The sequence below is a fragment of the Solanum tuberosum genome, unplaced genomic scaffold, assembly GCF_000226075.1.
Source record: "Solanum tuberosum cultivar DM 1-3 516 R44 unplaced genomic scaffold, SolTub_3.0 scf00235, whole genome shotgun sequence".
Classification (NCBI taxonomy): domain Eukaryota; kingdom Viridiplantae; phylum Streptophyta; class Magnoliopsida; order Solanales; family Solanaceae; genus Solanum; species Solanum tuberosum.
This window is the reverse complement of record NW_006239159.1, coordinates 253,915-264,947: the sequence shown is the minus strand read 5'-3', so window position 1 is coordinate 264,947 and position 11,033 is coordinate 253,915. Positions and strand designations below refer to the sequence as shown.

Below are 11,033 nucleotides of genomic sequence, written 5' to 3'. Positions count from 1 at the left end.
ATTTTTGTTTTGGGGGAGGGGGGCTGGTTTGGGGGTAGGGGTAAAAAAATATTTGGAAGTTAAAAAATAAGAAAATTTAATAAGTTAATTTTATTTTTGATGGGAAGGGTGGGGTACAGGGTAGTAGTGGCAGAGGGAGGATTTTCATCAAGGGGGTTCAAAAAAAATTAATCACGTAAATAATATCCACAAATAAATGGGTCGAATCGGATACAAATGTGTCGGATAAAAAATAATTAATTTAGGGCACATATATCTAAAAACTTAAATAAATCATTACAATTGTACTCTACGAGGTTTCATATCTTGAAATGTCTTAATAATAACATCATTAGGAATACTATCAAATACATCTTTTTCTACAAAAGGCACCAAACAACCACTAAAAAAACCATCACTCATTTGACTTCGCAAGTCATTTTTGATAAACTTCATTGCCGAGAAAGCTCTTTCAACGGATGCAGTGGCCATTGGTAGAAGTAGAGCAAGTTTCACTAAGCGGAAAACCAGAGGATAATTTGAATGTTTTTTTGTTTGGACTAATCTTTTGGAAAGATCACAAAGTCCATTTAGATCAGAGAACCTTTCATCAACATCACGAACATCAACAATGTAACTTGCAAGTTGATTCTCAAGAGTATCCATATTAAATTCATCAAAATCATCTGGATATAATTCAGTCATCCTCATTATTGTTTTGCTGTCAAAACTTGAAAACGAGTTAATTGGATTCAAACAAGCAATTCCATGGAGCAAATTAGTAGCTACTAGGGGTGTACATGACCAGGTTGGTTCGGGTTTTTCAAAAATCAAACCAAACCATTTGTGTAAAAATTTTAAATTTATAAACCAAACCAAACTAATAAAATTCGGATTTTTTCGGGTTTTTTAACCTCGGGTTGGTTCGGGTTTTTCAAATACCAAACCAAACCATTGTGTCGAATTTTTAAATTTATAAATCAAACCAAACTAATAACGTCGGATTTTTTCAGATTTTTGGATCTTTTCAGTAAAGTTTGCATACAAACATATAATTAACTTGTGCTCCAAATATTCTTTAGTCCAACCAAAATACAATTATCTAAGGTGTTTCTTAAGAAAAATCATTCATAATTCTAAGTTTCAAACTTGAAATAATATATTAAAAGATAAAAACTATGAAATAATATAAGAAATATTTTAAAATTATATCAAAGTAAATATTTTTATGTATAAAATAAAATTTTAAAATTATATATATAATGTCGGGTTGGTTTGGTCTCGGATTGGTTTTTTTTAGTTAAAACCAAACCAACCCAAATATAGTCGGGTTTTTTTTTTCAATACCAAACTAAGTCAAACCAAACCACTAGTCGGATTTTTTTTTCCGATTTGACTTGGTTTGCGGTTTGGTTCGGTTTTCGGTTCGATTTTGTACACCCCTAGTAGCTACCTCATTAAAACGATCGTTAAGCTCTTGAAGTTGCCAATCAATAATATTGCAAAACACTTCGACACTGTAATGATGTTAATGATGTAAGATTGTATAGTGAGCAAGTCTTCGCCATGATCTTAAAGAGCTAACATATGGCTCCTCAAAGTTAGGTATCAAAATTTCATGTTTGGTACAAAATATAGATACCTTAACAGTAAGAGAATTCCATTCATCATACCTTAAAACTTGCAACCTTTACTTTGCTACTTCAACAAGTAGCATGGCATTTGCAACATTTTGCTCCTTTCCTTGTAAGCATTTATTGGGCTCATTTGTGATTGCTAATATATCTCTCATCAAATGCAACATGAACGACGCAATCTCAAATGTTCGACAAGATTCAAGATGTCCCGTTGCTTTGGCTCTTTCATCCATACTTCGTGCATCAAGAGCAAGTGATTCAAGAACTTCAAGAATAGAGCCAAACATAAGAATAAAATTGTTAAAGGATTTATAATGAGATCCCCAACGAGTATCACAAGCTCTTGAAAGACCAAGTTGTTGATTCAGGCCCCTACCGGTTGTCAGTTCACCCATATCTAATGCATCTTAAATTGCTGCTTTTTGAGAATCTCGTAAATCATCCATACGCTTAAAAGAAGATCCCAATACATTAAAAATATTTGAGACCAATACTACAAGTTTTCCCACTTCAACACACTTTTTAGAGACCCCAATAAAAGTTAATTGAAGTTGATGAGCAAAACAATGCATAGAATGAGACGATCTACTTTCTTGCCTAATCAACATTTTAAGTCCATTGACCTCACCTTGCATATTGATTGCCCCATCGTAACATTGTCCACGCACACTTGATGGACTGAAAGAATGTTGAGCAAGTAAATTAACAATTGCCTCTTTTAGGGATAATGCACTAGTATCTTGAATATGAATAATATCAATAAGTCGCTATATCATAAATCCCATTCTATCAACATATCGTAATACAATAGCCATTTGCTCCTTGCGTGAAATATCAAAAAAATCATCAACTAGTAAGGCAAAGTAGTCACCATTTAGTTCCTTGAGAATAGCTTTAACTGTTTCTATCTTGCATGCAGTCATAATATCTTTTTGAATTATTGGAGAAGTCATTTGATCATTTTGAGGAGCATGTTCAAGTACATAATCATGAATTTTATCACACCTTTTTGCATACCATGAGAGAATCTGAAGAAAATTACCCTTACTAAGTGATGATTTAGATTCATCATGACCTCGAAATGGGAGTCTTTGAGTTATGAGAAGTCTTACTACATCAACCGAAATACTTAAGCGGATATAATATTCATGTTTAATTTTATTAGATTGCCTCTCAAATGCAGATTGAATAGACTATTGTTGTCGTAGTAAATCTTGACATTTCTTTTTTGATCGATTATGTGATCTATTCGTCAGACCAATATGCTTGTCAAGACCACTCTTGTTATTCCAATTCTTAAAACATGTACATGAAAATACTTCACCTCCACCTTGATTAATGTTATGATCTTTAAATAGATAGCAATACAAACAATAGGCTGCATCTTTACTAACACTATACTCCAACCAATCATGATATACATCATCAAACCATTCATGATTAAAACGATGCATTGCTCCAGAAATATTTGTTTGAGGGTACTCATGCACCTCCAAGCGAGGTTGACACGGACCATTCACAAGGTATGCTCTTCTAATAACATCACAATGATTTGGATGATAAATCAATATTGGAGTTCTTTCACCGGGATCAAACTTTAAAGTACTCAAATCAAATTCTGGAGAAGAATGTGATGGTACTTCTGAATGATTGACATTTTCTTCTTGGTTAGATTGACTATGACTATGAGAGGCTAAACTTGATTTCGATACTGGGGTAAAATACTTATTCATTGAATATTAAGACTGAATTGTAAAGTAAAAGTTTAGTTAGAATTTAAGAGAATTAACCACACAATAAGGACCAAAACCAAAAAGCTTAAGCAATGGTTATTTGATTATTAAATTATATTTCTCTATCTCTCCAATTTTAGATTAAGAAAATATATAAAATTAGCCAAACAAAAAAATTGAAAGTTCAATGAATCAATAAATCAGCCAACTAAAAGAAAGCATATCAAGAAATAACGAAATAAGGTATATAGAAATCTAGTAAGAAAAAAGGGAACCAAAAACTTACCGAAGTAGTTATTAATGGAGATGAAAGAAACGATTGCGGATAGACTTCAAGTTTTCAATAACGATCAATCCAACAGAAGCAGCAAGCAGCAGCGACAAGTAGCAGCCAGTAGCCCAGCAACATTCACGACAACAAGGAAGAGACGATGAAAAAATAAAACATGGAAAAATCCTAGAAGAAGAAAAGGGTTTTTTAATATTTGACTTTGTAATTAGGGATTAAACTAATAAATCCTAAATTCCCTATCATGGTTTTAATTTTTTGGAACTAAAGTCGTTTTATGATTCCATTATTATTTAAAAAATAAAAATAGAACGCCTAAAATATAAGCTGATAAAAAATTGCCTCCGTCCGGATTCGAACACACGACCTCGTGTGCAGCAGCATGAATTCTTGAACCCCCAACTCCACTGAGCTATGCCTTTGGTGTATGTTCAGGGGGTTCAATATTATATATATACACATAAATTAAAAATTTAATCATATATATAGAGTAATTTTTCGACGATGGGGGTTCGGATGAACCTCTGGGTTCAACGTAAATCCGCCCCTGCGGGGTAGGGTAAGAATTATTTTTTTGAAGGATGAAGTAGATTTTAGAAAATGTTTTCCTTAATTTTTGAAGGGAAGTCATTTTCTTTAAATTTGAGGAAAATGAGTTGATTTTCCAAAATATTTAAGCCAACCAAACATGGAAAAATTGGAAAACATTTTCTGGATAAAACACACCCTTAAATGTAGGGGTGTACATGACCGGGTTGGTTCGGGTTTTTCAAATATCAAACCAAACCATTTGTGTCGGATTTTTAAATCTATAAACCAAACCAAACCAATAAAACTCGGGTTTTTCAACCTCGGGTTTTTTCAGAATTTTTTTTCAAATATCAAACTAAATCATTTGTGTCGGATTTTTAAATTTATAAACCAAACCAAACCAATAAAACTTGGGTTTTTCAACCTCGGGTTTTTCGGATTTTTTCGAGATTTTCGGATTTTTTTGGGTTTTTCCGGTAAAGTATTCATACACAACATATAATTTACTTGTACTTCAAATATTTCTGTAGTCTTACCAAAATACTACTATCTAAGATGTTTCTTAAAAATATAACACAATATGATATGATTAATGACACTAAAATATCCAACAAAAATAATAAACAAATATTGTAAATTAACAAGTCATAATGAAAATGATCATAATTTAAAAGTACTAAATCATGCTAAAATTAAGTTTAATAAGTATTAGTTACATGACTAAATATTAAAGGAATTAAAATTAGATTATGTATTTTAATTGTCTAAACTTATGTAAAACTAAAGAACAAATATTCAATATTATTGTCATTCTTAGTGTTGAATTGATTTTCTTTTTGCATTAGTATTAATTTGATTTTGATTTAAGCTTTATTATTATACCAACATCTGTGGATTATAATCTTTATTGAACCATTCAAAATTCTAAGTTTCAAGCTTAGAATAATATATTAAAAGATAAAAACTATGAAAAAGTATAAGAAATATTTAAAAATTATATCAAAGTAAATATTTTTATGTATAAAATAAAATTTTAAAATTATATAATAATGTCGGGTTGGTTTGGTCTCGGGTTGGTTTTTTTAGTTAAAACCAAACCAATCCAAATATAGTCGGGTTTTTTTTTTTCAATACCAAACCAAGTCAAATCAACCCCTAGTCGGGTTTTTTCTCTAGGTTTGACTCGATTTACGATTTGATTCGATTTTCGGTTCGATTTTGTACACCCCTACTTAGACGTTCTCCTTTTGCTGGATTGTTTATTTAAGCAATCACTGATGTATATAGTGGGTTAAGGTCTAGTCTCCCCAACCTCCTGTGTTCATCATAATTATATACATCACCAGGAGACTAATCTTGGAAATATATATATATATATAAATTGACTGAATGAAATAACTTATGTTAATATAGTTTGTGTTGGTCTGGTTCTAATAATATATTCGATCTATCCCGAACAAGTTTGATGAGTGCTTAAGGCTGATGAACAAATAGTGGGATAAGAGTTGTGCAGTGTTTATAGCTCATTGACTAACTTGTTTCATTCTAGTGTTTCATGCTAAGTGTCTACAGGAAAATGTGTTTGAATGCACAAAGACAAGAGGTTTTTCATCATCAAAAAGGGGGAATTAATTAGAATTTATGCAGTTTTGATGATTGACAAAGAAAGATGAAACACGTCAGTTAACATGGTCCAAAGGTACACTATCACGAGCAGTTGAATTCAGGAAAACTTTTAAAATAAATAAAGACAAGAGTGCAGAAATAAAGAAATGGATACTAATAATTTCGTACAAAACGCAAGGAATCAAACTAGTAATGAATTGAATAAAAAAAATCAATGAGTTTGATTTGAAGAAGGAGTCTAAAGAGGTAAGGAATTTTACTTGAAGAAGGAGTCTTACTTGAAGTAGAACTCTTCAAGTTACTGCTTAATTGAAGAGTTGTAGTTCGACTACAATACAAAAGAATCAATGAATGTAATTTGAAGAAGGAGTCTAAAGAAGCAAGTAGTTTGAATTGAAGAAGGAGTCTTACTTGAAGTAGAACTCTAAGTCAAAAGAGTTCAAGTCAATGAGGAGTTTGAAGTGAACAATAACTCTATGAAGAATTATGCTTAAATAGAGGTGAAGTCGTCCAGAATACTTGTGCACTTACAGAGAAAAAAGAGCAATTGAAAAATTGACTTCGTAAGTGCTACCAGCAAACTGAAGGAACACATCGAAGAACCTGGTACTTTTACAGAGTTTATGTGTTGAGAGTTTTTCTTTGTGATCAAGTCTTGATGTAATCTTAGTTCAGTGAGTTATAAACTGAATTAGGTGTGTTGTCTTTAGGTTGTGATAACTCGAAGAGTTGTGAACACATATCTTGAGAGGTTTGTGTTGAAGTTTGGGAATAATAGTTCGTAATTCCTTAGGTTACATAGGCTTGTAATCTGTTTTCTGTGGAGGCTCAGTGATTTAGTGAAGTTGAAGTTAAATCCTGTAGGGGTACATGTCGTGATTTTTTACACCTTTTGAGTTGGGTGTTTTCCATCGAAAAATATTGTGTTTTTACTTACTGTCCTTACTGCTTTGCTGGAACAAGTTAGGCAATGCGTTTCACACTTAGGCGAAAAGTTAAAATCACTATATTTCTAGGTTGTGCAGACTAACATAACGCTAGAGAGAAATACAAGAATTTAGTATAGGAAATTCAACGTATGGTTATTTCGTTGTTTTTATAAGGAGTGACTTCTCAAGAGTTGATTGTGCTAAGATGTCAATTGTTGACTTTTCCTCCGGGAACTTACAAGGCTTGGTACGATGTTATTCTTATAGTGGAGTCGATCGATCGATATTTTAGTGATGAATATTCAGTTACCACCCTAATTACGTGTGTATACATGCATGCTTCAAAGTATGAAAAGAACATAAATTCACTATTTTCTTTCGACATTAAAGGCATTATAATTACATGGATTCTTCTTAGAGAATAAAGTAATTAACATTAGAGGAATTTTGACAACTTGGTTGGAAGAAAGTGGGGGATAAGAAGTAGCTAGAATGATTTTGGTTGTTTGCCACTTTTTTTCTTCTTTAGAAAAGTATGCCTTAGATAAGATTTATTTACAACTTGCTAGACACACAAATGCTTCTATGCCATTGTATGTTGATCTCATCTCTTATCTCCTTTTTTGGAGTTCTCACGTGGACCTCTTAAAATAAATATTCTTTACTTGACAACATACCTCCAAGATTGTACCTATCTTGTTTGAAGTATTAATTTCCCTTTCTACTTAGAATATATATAAATATATAAATAAATAAATATATAAATATATAAATAAATAAATATATATATATATATATATATACTCCTTCCGTCTACTTTTAATTGTCATGTTGTGTTTTTCTAAAGTCAGTATGACTAATTCTCAAAGTTAAATTAGATCAAATTAATTCGATATTTTAAACAAAAAAAAATTAGATATTAAAAAATTATACGAAAAGTACTATAAATTACAATTTTTTGCATATCTAAATAATGAAAAAATACATCGTAAAACGTTAGTCAAAATTATTATAGTTTGACTATAAAAAAATTGCGACAATTAAAAGTACACCGTGCTTAGTGGAAACTTTACTCAAATGACTTCGTAAAATATGAAGCATGCATATTTTAGGATAAGTTTTATATTTAGTTTGACTAAACTAATTACTCATTCTACCCTAAAATCAAGGTACAGTGACGCTATCTCTAAGGCCTAAATATAATTCTATATTTTTGAAAAAAAAAAAATATAAACAAAAAGGCAACATATATATTAAGATGCACTTTCGAATCCTTTGCTCTATTAGGTGCTAAGCGTAACATGCATTACGTATACGCCAATGGAGTTTTACTCGGTGCATGTGAATTTTAAAGACAAATTAAAGTAAGTAGGTATTTGGCAATAAATTTCAAATATTTTGTACTTCGAATTGAATATGTAGTTTTTGTTATATTTTTAACAAAGGAGAGAAAAGATCGCAGCAATTTTTTTAAATGTTGTGATGGTGGAGTTGGAAAATCGGTAAAAAAGTATTTTATGAAAATAAGTGAATAATTCTCATGGTCAAACGGAAACGTAATATATATACCTTGTACTTCCCTCCTGGATGATTAATTGGTTAACCACAACCCAAGTAAATAATGGTTAGTAAAAGCTAAGTGATGAAAATGAAAGAAATATTGAAGACATTCTCTTATAGTAATATAAATGGTACGTACGATACTTAGCGTGTGAGAATATTAAAGATTGTGAGTGAAGCTTGCAATTCAAGCGCAAATTAAAAGAATAATTTCCCTTTCCATCCCCATATATATCATGTCTTACTCCTTTACTTGATTCCATATTCTTTTTTTAACCTTTCGCAATTCCAAATCAAACCGACCTGACTAATCCATATTCACACCACATGAGCCAAACAATTTATTTGAAAAAGTTGAAATCTAAGACTTTTTATATTTAAGGGTTCGAGAGATTCCATTGCGTTCTTACGTAGAGTAAAGGTGGCATTTAACTTTAAAAAGTTAACCTTGTCAAGCCAACTTTAGCTTTCAAGCTATATACTCTATAAATACATATGTGTGGTTGTAGGCAAATAATAAAACTCAAATATTTATAATTCAACATGGAGTATTCAAACTCACACTATGAAGGAAATCATATCTCCGAGGAATTAGAAAAAGGGACCGTGGTACGTTTAGTTAATTTGATCTTCATTTTTTTTATTTCAAACTTAGTCTAGTCAAATAAATGTAATGTTCTGACATATTTAATTGTCATACTTGCAGTTCAAAATTTATCCTGCTGCCTTTAATATCGTTTGGGGAAAGGATGAACGATATTGGAAATTACCCCAAGAGTTAGTATATATTTATTATTTAAATACATGCCACACTTTCTACATATTCATATAATCAAAGTGAATTCTTATGGAGATTGAGTAATTATAATTTTGGCACTGAATATTTTGTTTTGTTATACTTTTAAATAGGTTAAGAATAATTCGTTTTGTTGCTTATATAAACTATTTGAATCTTGTGAAAATTGTAATGCAACTACACCAAAAATATCTTTAGCGGCAATGGCTTAATTGCCGTTAAATATGTTTTTAGAGGCAATTAATTAACACTTTTTGTAAATGTCCCTAAAGTTTATAATGATATTGGATCCAATGACAATTAATTAATGTCGTTAAATGATTTAACACTCTTTTCTTATGCATATATTTATTGCTGCTAAAAACTATTTTTGTTACAGTGTGGTAGGAAATAGTAGGTATCTGATGGAATAGTCAAATCGGATACCAGTTTTATAAGATAATTGTTAGATGGACATTGAGATATGTGACCTAATGTTGTATTTGATAATGAACAGGAAAGAGGATCCAGCAACACTTGTACAAGTAAGTTGGCTAGAGGTAACAGGGTGGTGTGACAAAGTAGAAAAAGGCACAAAATATGAAGTTAAGTTCAAGGTGAAATTGACACCAGATTCATTTGGATTTAATGAGTTGCCCCTCTATTTTATGGTCAAATCTGGATCAAAAAACTTATGGAAGAAAATTTATTTAACAAAAGATGCTAATGTTGAATCAAATGGATCATATCTTGTACCAAATAATCTTACCATTACAACAACTGATTCTCCATATGAAGATAGCAAGCTTTGTTTTGGGCTTTATGAAGTTTGGAGTGGAAAATGGAAAGGAGGATTAATTATCCAAGAAGTAATTATTCAGAAGAAGGATTAATAACTACACATATAACAGTATGCTAATAAAGAAATGCTTCACAGAAGTTTTATGTTATAACCATTGGAACTAATCCCTCCAAATAGTTTTATATTTCCTTGTAATACTGAGTGTTCTTGTGAAAATAAATGTTTGTTGCTACTGACTTGTATTTAAATTTTCTGTTGTGTTATTTTGTAATAAATTTGATTTGTAATATATGATTTACAAATTTGAGTTATAGAAATTTTGGATCTTGAGACTTTATGTATGTAATTTAGATTAGTCAGACTTCAATATAAGTATCAAACATCAAATGAGGAGCAAAAAAAAAATAGGTTTGTAGTTTTCATTTTCATTTACAAGTGGCCTAATATAATTGCTTCGATCGACGAAGAACTATAGCCTCCTAGGTATCAAAATATATTCATTTAACAGTCAAACCTCATTATAAAAGTTATTCATTATGATAAAATTTCACTATAATAACCTGATTTTCTTCAAAATTAATGTTTTATGTTATATTTTAGTTGTCATTCTAGCTATAACAGTAGTGACATTCATTATAACGATACACTCTTTGTAAAATTACTTCTCTATAACAGTCGTACTCAAATATTTTATAATTAAGAAACATGTATGAAAATAAAATATCAAAAAGATAATATTAAAGGGATATCAAGATTAAGACACTTAGCAAAAAGATATTATAATAAAATCTTTAAAATAAGATACTCACCTACCACACTACCACCTACCACACTACTACTTCTATGAATAGAAAAGAATTGTATTCAGTATATAAGTGTTTATTATCATTTGAACCATATATTGTATATAACAAATTGTATTCAGTATATAAGTGTTTATTAACATTTGAACCATAATAATTCTAACTTATCTTGGATTATTTTTACTTTATCTATAGAGAATATAATTAATTCTATTTTAGGGTCTTCTTCTTTTATATTTTCTAATTTTTGTGTAATTTTTTCACTTCCTTTTATCCATTCTATTGTCTTTCGTTTTTTGTTATTTACTCTTTTTGCTCCTATTTTTTGTTTACACGGTGTTGTGAACCACCAGTGTATTTTTGTTATTA

General features: G+C 30.5%; 2 protein-coding genes across 2 annotated transcripts; one reads left to right on the top strand and one right to left on the bottom strand.

Moving 5' to 3' along the window:
* Positions 1–276: 276 nt before the first annotated feature.
* LOC107062493 (uncharacterized) lies at positions 277–2,011 on the bottom strand. Its single transcript, XM_015313161.1, has 2 exons — positions 1,674–2,011; positions 277–700 (listed from the first exon to the last, which is right to left on the bottom strand). The coding sequence occupies exons 1-2, from the start codon at positions 2,009–2,011 to the stop codon at positions 277–279; spliced, it is 762 nt and encodes a 253-aa protein (XP_015168647.1).
* A 6,756-nt stretch (positions 2,012–8,767) lies between these two features.
* On the top strand, positions 8,768–10,172 carry LOC102578912 (protein PHLOEM PROTEIN 2-LIKE A9-like). The gene is made up of 3 exons (XM_006356832.2): positions 8,768–8,893; positions 8,991–9,061; positions 9,577–10,172. The coding sequence occupies exons 1-3, from the start codon at positions 8,828–8,830 to the stop codon at positions 9,950–9,952; spliced, it is 513 nt and encodes a 170-aa protein (XP_006356894.1). The 5' UTR covers positions 8,768–8,827; the 3' UTR covers positions 9,953–10,172.
* Positions 10,173–11,033: the final 861 nt, after the last annotated feature.